Raw genomic sequence first — 13,372 nt, 5'->3', positions numbered from 1 at the left:
AGCCTCATGGTTCCCCTGTGCTTGCCTGAGATAATGAGTTATTCATTTTCAAAAGCAATCAAGATGTCAGGAGCTGATAGTGAAACCTGCTGCCGTTGGAGATAATGCCTCCTTGTCTTTTCATCAAAGCCCTGTCACTTTGACATCAACCATGATAAATGCGGCAAAAGTACAAGAGGCTGGATTTGAGAAGGCGTAAACCCTCAGTCGTCAATTTTAAGATATCACTGTCACTGGCTTTGGGAGAGAAACACCAGAGCGTGTCTACTTAGCAAATTATAACTGACGTTTCTATATTAAGATGACGAATCAGGCCCAAGTGTGTTTGGCTAAGCCTGCTTCGAATTAACTCGTTTAGCCGGCATGAAGTTAGTCATCTGAGGATTTGATTGGATTGCTAATCGTTGACAAATTAAGACGGTCATGGATGACTGGTGGAGGCTTGTGGCTTATATTCCAATATGAGCCATGCAAATCCCGCAAAAACGTTACGAGCGGTAAGTGAAACTCAATCCCTCGAGATGGTGGGGTCGCTGACTTTTTTCCCCTCCTAATTATCAAATCAATAGTAGAAAACATTAAGTGGCTGCTGACCACAGCTGAAACCATTTAGCTGAGACTTTGACATGTTTTTGAAGGGAAAAGGCACGTTTCTGATGGTTTTTCTTCTTCTCGTTTCCTTTATACAGTGAAAACCTGTGGATCAAATCTTCAAGGTCCGTCAGGGACTTTCACCTCACCGAATTTCCCCATTCAGTATGAGAGCAACTCCCAGTGTGTGTGGATCATCACAGCCAGCAACCTAAACAAGGTAAGAGCAAAAAAGTATTTTGATAATGCCTAACATTTAGGTGTTACAAGATTAGGGTTGGGAATCAAAAATCAGCTCCAATTCTGGTTAGGAATCAGATACTTGTTAAAATTTTGATTCCTATTATCGATTCCTTTGTGTGCATATTAATACGACTTTAAACCATTCAAGCATAAGAAGACCTGCATATTGTTTTCACATCCAAAACCTGCGCACAGAAAGCTGCCTATCATACCGAATAGTGTGCGATACTGAACTGAGTTCTCTTCTGAGTCTTTTTGCACTTGAATGGACAAATACACACAAAAGTATGTCAAAATATCCTCTTAAACACAGTCGGTTATGTCTTAAGTCAGTGGTTCCCAAACTGGGGTACGCGTGCCCCTGGGGGTATGTGAGGTGACAAAAAGGGGTACGTGAACAAATTGCTGAGTAGTTCATTTAATTCTACCTTAAAATAATATTAAAATCAAGCATGTATTTCTAACTGCCAACATGCCGTAAATCGAGTACATTTAATCAAATTACCTCATCATTTGCAGATTTAGCACTTACTCGCATGAAGAACAAATATAGACACAGATAGTGGATTCATTTCGATTTAAGACTCGAACTTTCTCCGATACAAAAACATACCTTGTGTGAGTTCTTGTATTTAATGATGATAATGTCAGAATGCAATTGTTCCCAAATATCCACATGACTGCAAACGTGACATTATAATACAACAGGTCCAAAAAAAAAAAAAAAATTAAATTTTAAACACCGTACTGTCAGCATTTACTCTATTTTGCAATGAAATAATAGTTCTAACGAAAACCACAGCAGAACTACAACAATTCTGCGGGTTTGAACGAATTGTGAGAGTCAATGATTCAATGATTCATTCACAGCCTCTTGCTTCGTTACTGAATGAATGACTCGATGACTCACTCATAAAAACAGTGACTTGCTGCCACCTACTGGCAGTTTTAGTTTAATGTTTAAAAGTTTTAATTAGTTTTACCATCATTGCATAATTCTATATTGAACATTTTTTATTTAAAACAGTATTTATTTTATAAATTAATTCAGAAAGGTAAAAAAAAAATGAACTGGAAAATCAATTTAGGGGGCAAATATTGTCCCTTAATGGTAAAGGTGTGACTGCAGTCGAAGTGGAAGAAAGGGGGTACGCGAAAGGATGGTAATCCCTTCAGGGGGTACTCCAAGATAAAAAGTTTGGGAACCACTGTCTTAAGTGAATGTAAACAGTTGAGAAAGAAAACACACGTGTAACAGTATATTGGATATGTGCAGCTCTTAAAGTGACAGCAGCCTAATATTCCCACTGCTGTCTCTATAATAATGTTAATCAAACAACAACAAAGAGAAAATTCACTCGCTGTTCTTGACTGAATTACTTTTGTAACTATATTTGTATTTTATTTATAAAGTGCAGTGTTATTTTATATGTGATTATTGTTTCTGTATCTGAATACCTGAAAATCTTAAAACACTTTATTTCAATCATATCTTTGTTCAGTTGTATTTATTTGTTTATTTTTTTTTTTTTTTTTTTTTTTTTGTTTACTTGTCTTTAATAATGCTTGAAATTTATATTAGTTAGGCTAGTTGTTTTTGCTGTGGTATTTTTAAGCCTGTTGACTTTTGTTCATGGTATTCAGCTACAATGAAATGTTTGGCAATTATACAGAATAAATGTGAATGAAATATTCTTCTTTTTTTAGCTTATTGGAATCGAAATTGTGAATCAGTAAGAACTGAAATCGATAAGCAGAATCGGAATCGTTAAAATTCAAACAATACCCAACCTACAGTATATGATCATGGTATACATGTTTGGATTTCTGGGCGTGCTTCGGATGTGTGTTTCACACACAAAACTTCTCACATAGCCCATGAGTACCGAATTAAGTTCTCTTTTGCATCTTCTTAAGCTTAAATATTTAAATTGGCAAGGCTTGAAAAAGTGTGCAAATAATAAACTTTCTTAACGATGCAGCAATGGCCCAATCGGGCAAGTGACAGTTCCGTCAACTGCCCCGGGCGTCGTTTATGCTGGCCCCGGGCCATCAGGCAGTCCTTATTGTCCAGCCCTGACTGTGGTCCACAGGTTGGCATTAGTATTCTGCCGTGACTTGGCTCAGCTTCGTGTACAGGGCCTGTGGTGATGCTGTCAACGCTGTATCAGAGAGAGTGCATGGGCGTCTGATCCTTTGACTGCCCTGTCTCTCCTGGCCTTCTGTGAGATTGCTCCTGGCCTCCTCCCTTGTTTTTCTTTTTGCACGTTATTGTGGCCTTGTCCCCTACAAACACCTCCCTATCCATCCCTTCATCCTCACAAAGCCCTTACGCTTTTATAGGGAACTGCATGATGGGCTTTGTTAGTTATGTGTGTATAAAGGTGAACAGTGTCTGTTTTATTGTTCTTGTGGATTTTATGGCCACACTTCAGTTTAATTCCAGCGTTTTGAATTGCACCCCTGCAACAGCCACATTGAAGGAAGAAAATATGAGCGTGTGAATGTGTGTAGGGAGATAATCAGTGTATAAATATGTGAATGTGTGAAAGAAAGAGAGAGATGTTGCTTGTGTAGGGTGGCGAATTCAGTGATTCTGCTTCGTCTTAATGATTCTGGTTCCATTAATGATTCTTTTGAGTTTGAAAAAGAAATATTTGAATGCATTTGTAGAAATGCGGATTATTGCAAGAGTAAATATAAAGCAAAGAACACAAAATGAGACACATGACGAAATTAATAACTTTCACTAAAAAGAACTAGTTCAAAAGAGACTTTCGTTCGGGAGTCGTATTTTGATCTCTTGGCATGTTTTTTAACCCACTAAAGAGTCACTCACTCAAGAATCAGACTTCACTGGTTGAGCTTTATGTTTTTGATTCGCTAAAACATACCTGTTCATAAAGTAATTTGATCATGAATTAGACTTAACTGGCTACACTGTAGTTTTTTTTTTTTTTTTTTCTCTTAACCCTCTGGGGTCTGAGGATTTTTGGGGCCCTGGAGAAGTTTTGACATGCCCTGACATTTGTGCTTTTTTTCAGTTGTTCGTAAACATATTAATGGAAAAAGTGTCATTACACTGTATTCAGCACAAACTACGCTACCATAATATGTGAAGAGCATGTATGTACATGTTTGTTTTTGAAGAATAACGTTTATGTGTGGTTATTGAAAAAACAAAAAACTTAAGTCACTGAAATAAAGCCAAAAAAAAATTTAAATCTGTGTTCACAAGACTTCTGGGTATTGGAGGTTGTAGACTAAGTTTTTGCTTCAAAATTATGTAAAAATTGTGCTGCCTACTCCTTCATTTATAACAATATATTGATTTAGTTTTTGTAAGACACTTTTTGTCAAGAAACACGGTATGCGTGGAGGCGTGAATCATCATGAATAATGGGTCATTTACACATGAGAAGACAAAAGAATCGCATAATGAGTTGTAATGAATTGCATAATAATGAGCTCTTTCAGTCAGGTAGGCTGTGAAAAAACCCTCTGTGATCATGTCTCAAGCTCATCATGGTGTATATCAAACATACAGAAAAAACAGCAATACTGTGAAATATTATTACAACTTAAAATAATGGTATTCTATTATATACTTTAAAAGATCCGGCTCATAAGCGCCATTCTCTGAAGAATCGTATTTCATCGCTTATGCTGTGTGTTTTTGATTCAATAAAACAGACTGTTTCATAAGAGTCATTAGCTTGAGAATCACACTTCACTAGTTACACTGTATTTCTGTGATTCACTTAAAAGAACCAGATCAAAGAGTCATTCGCTCAAGAATTAGACTTCACTGGCTACACTGTAGTTTTTTTTTATTTTTTTTATTATTATTATTAAAGGGTTAGTTCACCCAAAAATGAGAATTCTGTCATTTATTACTCACCCTCATGCCGTTCCACACCCGTAAGACCTTCGTTAATCGTCGGAACACAAATTAAGATATTTTAGTTGAAATCCGATGGCTCCGTGAGGCCTCCATAGGAAGCAATGACACTTCCTCTCTCAAGATCCATTAATGTACTAAAAACATATTTAAATCAGTTCATGTGAGTACAGTGGTTCAATATTAATATTATAAAGCAACGAGAATATTTTTGGAGCACCAAAAAAAACAAAATAACGGCTTATATAGTGATGGGCGATTTCAAAACACTGCTTCAGGAAGCATCAGAGCACAAATTAATCAGTGTATCGAATCAGCTGTTCGGAGCGCCAAAGTCACGTGATTTCAGCCGTTGGCAGTTTGACACGCGATCTGAATCATGATTCGATACACTGATTCATAACGCTCCGATGCTTCCTGAACCACTGTACTCACATGAACTGATTTAAATATGTTTTTAGTACATTAATGGATCTTGAGAGAGGAAGTGTCATTGCTCCCTATGGAGGCCTCACTGAGCCATCGGATTTCAACTAAAATATCTTAATTTGTGTTCCGAAGATGAACGAAGGTCTTACGGGTGTGGAACGGCATGAGGGTGAGTAATTAATGACAGAATTTTCATTTTTGGGTGAACTAACCCTTTAACTTAATAATCCAGCTCATAAGAGTCATTCAGTCAGGAATCAAAGTTCACTGGTCTTTTCTAAATGGTTCTCAATGTTTCTCTCACTTCAGCCATGTCTGCATTGTTATTGTGGGACCTTGCAATTGATTCCAGGTGATGTGACTCACTAACATTGCAATTTGTTTTGAAATAGCAGATCTATTGAGTGCAACAAACAAAAAAAAAACCTGAAACTTCTTCTTAACCTCAAGTCAAGGTCTCTGAGATTGACTCTTGCTGTGGTGGAATGATACACACAGGCAATAAATTAAAACGAACAAACCATTATCTCAGTTTAGAATGTTTGGCCTTCTCCTCATCTGCCCACTCGTAGGTTTATAAAGAAGTTTTGTGCTTATCCAGGTACTTTCGGGGGGCCGTTTTTTTAAAAAGTAGAGGGTGCTGATCATGCCAACATTCGCATCTCCTGCATTCATACTTCTGCAGGCAAATCACCCAAGGTTTGAGTTGGAAAGCTGTGGTACAACCCAACTTTCTCAGGACCATTTAAATGTTCAGAAGGCCGTGATGAAATCGCCTGGACGTTTTCCCATCATATGATGGATGGAGAGTAGCATGAAAGCCTTGTGGGCCATAGAGATGTGTTTTTTTTTCTGTTCCTACTTTTTTCAGTTCGCATTGGACCACTTTGAAAGGTCTGGAACTCTGCCAGCTTGAATAGAGACGCTTGTGTTGTTTTCCCGCAGCCTTGGCTTTGGCGTGTTGTTTTCAATAAATCAAAGAGTTTGTAGACACTACTCTAAAAAAAAAAAAAAACCCCCCCCCCCCTTTTTTTTTTTCTTCGTTTTTTCTTTTTTTCTTTTTTGTAATGGCCAAAACAATGAGTCAGGCAGTATTAGTGGCAAGTCATACTTTTTTTATTTTTAATATTTCCACCATTATTGTGCAGGAAAGAACAGTTCATTGACCGTTAAATAGCCTGTTATAGGCTTTTTAACAAATTTAAACAGTAAAATAAAATGAAACAATTCATTAAACAGCAAAACCAGGTAACATACACATATATTAAACTGTTGTTTTGCCCAACAGAAATACAGCTGAAAAACAAGGCTATAATTGCAACAAATGTCAATAGATGTTTTGAACTGGTAAAATGGGGATGAGTACATTAGGCTTACCATCTGTGTGATGACTAACCCCAGTCTCCGTTACCTTTTTTTTTTTTGTAAATATGTGCTTTTTGAACCCATATTCAGCCATTATGGTGCTAAGCCTAATGCACTTTAAAAGCAATTGCCATTTGTTGCAATTATAGCTTTGTACTCATTTTAAAAAGTTTCTCAGAAAGTGCAATTGATTGGTGGGTTTCACTAAGTTATGGAAAAAGCAAAAGTCATTAATCTACAGAAGAGAAACGTAGAAAGGTGCATTTCAGGACATCAGATCAGAGATTATTTAAATGTACAAGCAAACCACGCTGTTACAAGTGAGCAATTGCTAATTGTCACAATACAGCCTGGGAACATTATTGCTCACTTATTTTTGGCAGACAATTTTAGGGTGGCGATTTATTTATATTACACTCTGTTCTTTAACCTTGGTGAGAGCGACTTGAATTGTGTTGGGGCTTAATTCAATTTAGAGTCTATTGTGACACTTTTGGATTGTGGGAATGCAGGATACAATGTCAGTTTGGTTTCTTTTTGTTGTTTGCTTTTTGTTCAAATGGAGATAACGAAAATAATAAACGGATCACTGCTTTATCAAGGGATTTGTTAACTCTGCTTAGCTCAGTGCTTGCCATGCATGTAGAATCAAGGCCATTGCATCAAGCACACATTTGGCCTTATTCACAAGCAGAACGAATGTCTGTGTAATTTGTTCATAAATACTGTGCATGCATTGAATTCAAAGAGGCAAATTATGAAGAAATGGTTTTATGAGTGATGCACACAAAAATTGGTTGACGTTTCATGATTAAGGCCCAAATTGTGTCCATTCACATCCTCTGGTTTTAAAGGAGAAGTCAGCATTAAACGTGACCTTGTGCATTTGTAGATGGTTGTTTTTCAGAGTTCAGTTATCCGTCCTGAACGGAGCATGACCTGATTCATCAAGCAGAAACAAAAATGCTGTCGCCCCATTGGTCTTTCATTGGAGATTGATGCCCAGATTGGGCATTAACCTCAGAGGGAGCATCAAAGGTCAGATCATGACAGGCAGAAACATATGTCCCCTCATCCATGTTCTGACTGTTCAGTTCAAGTCTTTTCTTTTCATTTCTTGCCTTCCATTTTATTTATTTATTTATTATTGTGGTAAAAAAAAAAAAAGTCTGAGAAAAAGAGAGTAGTAAAGTAAAATAAATTACTAATGAATAAAACTGCATAGGGACTGTGTAGTTCTACCAAGTTGCATACAGTAATAGGGTTGTCATGAAAAGTTTAGTAGTTGGTACAAATCAGTCAAATTTTACAGTTCTTGGTACTATAACAAAAACTAATTTTTTTTAAAGGTGCAGGTGTTTAAATTTTAGCAGCATCTAGTGGAGAGATTGCAAACTGCAACCAACGGCAGCTCACCTAGGGTGACCACCCATCCCACATTTTGCGGGACAGTCCTGAAATTGGTAGCTTTGTCTCGCGTCCCGCAAGAAGCAAGTAATGTCCCGCATTTCAGTTATGTCTGTATTTTTTTTTTATCACTGAAATTACTATACCACAGTAAGAAGCATAATAAAAAACTGTGACTGGCATTTAAAAATCTATTTGTGCAGCCGTCATATGAAAATAACCAACCAATGCAATCGTAGAGAGAGGTTTTCCCACTGATGACAAATAAGTGGACAACACAAAGATCAATCAAAAATCTGTCTATTCTGCACAGCAATGACATTGTGTTTTCACTTTGTTGGTTATAACTTAACAATTTGCGAGCGAGCAGAGCTCATAATGAACAAACTGTGGCATATTGAGCAGATTCTGACTAACTTAAACACCTCTGATTGGTCATTGCATTCATGCGCTCAACAAACTTGTCTGTAATTGGCTATAATGCTCAGCGCTGTCAATAGAAACCTTTGATGCTCATATAAATACACACGGGAGCGTTTGAAGCAGTCAGATTGTACTCTGTATTACCAGAACTGCAGAAAGGCTGGTATTATGTATTTATTTATTTATTTATTTATATAAGTGTTGACTTGGCACTGAAGTACTGGTGCTTTTGACAACCCTATACAGTAGTTGTTTACAATCTTTTCAATCTTTGTCGATAATGGGATACCCTGAGGCTTGTTTTCAGGATGTATTCTTTCCACACACTACACTTACATCAGGGGCTTTAAAACTTTTATTAATAGCTTTTCACTATCAGCGATGAAAGGAAAATTTATGATTCTTCATGGCGTATTACTTGTCCTTCAGGGAGCCAGAACCCCATTTTGATGTTTTGAAGAGAAACTGAAAATTTAATCTGGGATTTTAATGCCCCTGTTGTCACCGCCTGCGATCATGTAAATATTCAAACCATTATTTTCATCAAACAGTTCAGCCAATGTTGAATTTGCTGCTTTTACTACACACTAAGGGAGTAAAGAAGTCAGTTTAGTTCATGTTTTTTCAATTTGAAAGTACATTTTCTTGCAAACGTCTTTTATTGGACCAAGCTGCATTACTTACCTGTCATTTTGAGGCTGTGGCTTTTGTTCATCAGTACTGTCGTTTGACGTGGTCCTGAATTGACAGCTCGCGTGCGCTGGAGGGCTGACATGATATTACTGAAATACTGCTCCGGGTAAAGCTACTGAAATAGTCTCATTTGAGTGACATGATTGAAAATTCAGTGAACAGAAGAAAGTGAACATAAAAAGTCTTCATATTTATATAAAGCTTTTAGGACAAGAAAGCAAAAAAAAAAAAAAAAAGAGAACACAGTGTTGAACTAAAGCAACAAGCAGATGGTTTACTTTCATTTTACGGGCTGTTTTTAAGCATGACACAGATGTAAAATCATTTTGACATAACCTCAAGTGGCTTATTGCATTTAATTAATTGCAGCAACAGCAATATGATTAAAGTTATGTTCATATACACTGCCATTCAAAAGTTTGGGATTGGTAAGAATTTTTTTTTAAGAAGTCTCTTCTGCATTTAGACTGCATTTATTTGATCAAAAATACAGTAACAAATTCTGAAATATTATTACAATTTAAAAGAACTGTTTTCAATGTGAATATATTCTAATTATGTAATTTATTCCTGTGATCAAAGCTGAATTTTCAGCATCATTACTCCAGTCATCAGTGTCACATGATCCTTCAGAAATCATTCTAATATGATGATTTGCTGCTCAAGAAACATTTATTATTATTATCAATGTTGAAAACAGTTGTGTACTAATTTTTTTTTTCAGGATTCTTTGATGAATAGAAAGTTTATTTTTCAGAATTTATCTGAAATAGGAATCTTTATAACATTATACACTACCGTTCAAAAGTTTGGGGTCAGTAAGTAATTTTTTTTTTTTTTTTTTTTTTTTTATATATATATATACTTTTATTCAGTAAAGATGCATTAAATTGATCAAAAGTGATAGTAAAGACATATATAATGTTACAAAAGAGTTCTATTTCAGATAAACACTATTCTCTGCTGTTGAGAGTTCTGTCATGTATTGACCTGGACAATCAGAGTTTGAAGTATAACACTCAGCATTTTGCTTTGCACCAACCTTGTAATTTTCTGACCAGCGGTCAAATGATGGCTTGTACTCTCATTCTTGTATTTAAACGGCATCTGTGAAATGCTTGGGTGATACTGCGGCCACGAAGTCTGTGCTGTCAGTAAATCCCAGCAGGATTGTGTGACAGTTGAAGTGGCCTGACTCAGAGAAACCAGAAATCCCATCTCTGTGAACTTAATCGAGGGAAATGACACTACGAACAGCACTATGGGAGCTTGACATCCTGGCATCTTGTTTTCTGCTTTCACCTTGAGGAAGCATTTGATCAGACCCCTTGTGTATGTGGGTATTGTTACATATTTGTGTGCTTGGAGGACTTTAAAATTCGTTCATTGTGCTTTGAATTGAATGTTGAACCAAAAATATTAAGGATGCACCAAAAATCATCCACTCCCCGCTTCACTCTGTCCTGTTCTGATAATAATCAGTCCTAGGACCATACATTATTTGGATAATTGATCAAAAAAAATAAGCTGATTTAATCTTATTCTGTTGCATAAAACTGAATGAAGAATAATATATTAATATCTAATAAAATTTGTATATATTTTCTGTCCAATTTTGGTGTGTTACTTTAAATAAAAGTGGTTATTTTATTTTATTGGCTTATATTTTTAAAATTCAGATTCATTAAAATTATTGAATTTAATTAAAAACTCTAATATTATTTCAATAATGCATCCAGAATTTTCATTTCGGTGCATCAAAAAATAAATAAATATATATATATATATATATATATATATATATATATATATATATAATATATATATATATATATATATATATATATATATATATACTGTTCAAAAGTTTAGATTTCACTAAAGCTGCATTTATTTGATTCAAAATATAGTATAAGAAAAAAAAAATATATTGTGAGATATTAATGCAAATTAAAATATCAGCCATTGCCCACTGCAGGAATAAATTATGTTTTAAAATATATTAAAAAAGCTGAAACAAAGCCATCGCTCTATTCTTCAGTGTCAAATGATCCTTCAGAAATCACTCTAATATTCTATGTTATGTTATGTTATGTGCAGTTATGTTATGTGCAGTTATGTTATGTGCAGTTATGTTATGTTATGTGCAGTTTTTCCAAGAGAAGTTTGAATATGATGCTGTAAGCGACACAGTGACCTGCTCTGTGTCCTTTTTTTTTTTTTTTAGGACATCATATTATTTAGTTATGTATTTTATTTTATTTTCACAGCTTATACATGACTGACTGGTTAGAAATACCGATCATTTTCTCAATTAAATGCACATTTCAGTGTGTATATGCATGTGTGCTTATATCGGTTTGGTGTTTGTGAATGTCTGGACTTCTTTTTCGCACACTAGTTTGAATAGCATCAGGCCAAAGCAGATTAATTTTCTGAACAGTGATTCTGGACTAGCTTTTAAAACAAACACCCGTCACAATGACGCATTTTAATTTTTAATGAAATAGACCTGCCTGCATATGGATAAAAGCACTGGAGCATGCTTCACTGCTCCATTGTAAAGTCATAATTCTGCTCTATTACCTTATTTCTTTGCAATTCAATGCTCAGCACCTCACTCTCCAACAAAAGCATTCGCTTACGACTCCAGTCACCATGACAACCACAGACTGACAGGGCAAGTCACTGAACACAAGTTTCTGTTTTGATGTATCGTGTGCCTGATCTGAGATCAGATTTATATTAGAAATCCAGAGAAGAGACTGATCCTAGATCAGCCATCTCAAGTCTAACTCCCAACTGTTCAATCCTGCATCTCTGCTGTGGAGCTGAATTTGTTATTCGGTGACCTTTATTGAGACAGGGACTCGGGATTATTTTGTATTCAGTTACATGGAAAAAACAACTTTATTATCTGTGGTGCGATGCCATCTGAGCATCAATCATCAGTCCTAAGTATCTCTCATACATCCATACCTGCTAAGCCCTAGCCATGGTAAAGAGCTCATCGCCATGGCAACTAATTCCACCCAGTACCTCTCAATGGGTTGATCAATATAGAAAGTTCAGGCCTCTCCAAATGCCTGTGGCTCTTTCCACACCTCTAATCCATGCTTCTAAAACCTTGATCCTCCTTTCCAAACTCCCAATTATTCACGAGATGGTCTAGTCTTGAAATAACTACATTTGAATGAATCAATTGATTGTGCTGTGTGTAATGGGCATAATTAGTCTGACTTTTACATATGGATTTTTTTTCTTTCATAAGGATCAGTTTCCCACAGGACTGAGAGAAAGCTGGAAGTGCAAAAGGCCTGCAATTAATGTAAAAAATGTCCTCATTTAACCAATGATTGCTGGGAATATTGTACTAATAATAATAACCTTGACTGGTTGAGTTATGATTACATTCTTCTTTTGAGCACTATAAAAACAATTGTAGTCATTTGAGAAATGTATTTTATTTTTCATCAGAATTATTGCACCATTAAGCACAAATCATGTAAAGTCATATGCATGGTTTATTTGACCTAATCTAGTTTCCTGATTTATTCTTTATCATATAAATTAACACTCTCTATATTATGAAAGCTGGTAAAACAAGAAACTTCTCTCAAAATATAATTAGCATAATTACAAATTACATTAATGAAAATTTTAATTTAAAAAAAGACTGTATTGTCACACAGAGGTTACGTACCATTTATTCAGAAAACACAATCACAAACAATATAGTTCAGATCTATGTTTGGATTTATTACAGTTCATCACTGGCTGGGTTTCCATTACAGATTTGCGCCAAATTTTTGCCATAACTTCTAAATGTTGATTAAAAAACTATTGCGAAATGACAGTTTCTTCATTAACCAATGTTATGCGACTAAAATAATTTATTATGCAACATGATTTTTTTCATCTCGTGATAAGTCCAAAAAACATGGCGACGGATGTTGGTAGGTTTATTTATAGCACAGCCACTGCATTAGCCATTATTTTAATCGAAGGAGACGTAGGCGTGTTATCCAAACAATAATGACAAGGAAAGCCCCATATACTTGGGAGCGGCCACGTATGAGGTGTTTTTGGGAGGTTATAGTACACGATTTCACAGAGGAACTGTGGATTCAGAATTTCCGGATGAACAGATCAACTTTTTTGAGTTTTAGCGCCTGCTGTATCATGCTCAAGGGAGCCAGTTTCTACAAGTAAAGCATAGCAAAATCTATTTATAAACTTTGTTTAGAAGCCAGAATTTCCATAATTCTTTTGTCTTTTATGAGTTTAATAAAGAACTCTGTCTCATCTTCTGTCCAAACA

General features: G+C 35.6%; 1 protein-coding gene across 1 annotated transcript in view; it reads left to right on the top strand.

Moving 5' to 3' along the window:
- The window catches only part of csmd3b (CUB and Sushi multiple domains 3b), a 521,564-nt gene that overhangs the window by 285,191 nt on the left and 223,001 nt on the right, over positions 1-13,372 (top strand). The window contains 1 exon segment of the mRNA XM_048201776.1: positions 690-811. Coding sequence (XP_048057733.1) covers positions 690-811 — 122 coding nt within the window.

This window comes from Megalobrama amblycephala, linkage group LG9, assembly GCF_018812025.1.
Source record: "Megalobrama amblycephala isolate DHTTF-2021 linkage group LG9, ASM1881202v1, whole genome shotgun sequence".
NCBI classification, from domain to species: Eukaryota; Metazoa; Chordata; class Actinopteri; order Cypriniformes; family Xenocyprididae; genus Megalobrama; species Megalobrama amblycephala.
The sequence above is the reverse complement of the archived record's forward strand: the minus strand, read 5'-3'. Positions and strand labels throughout refer to the sequence as shown.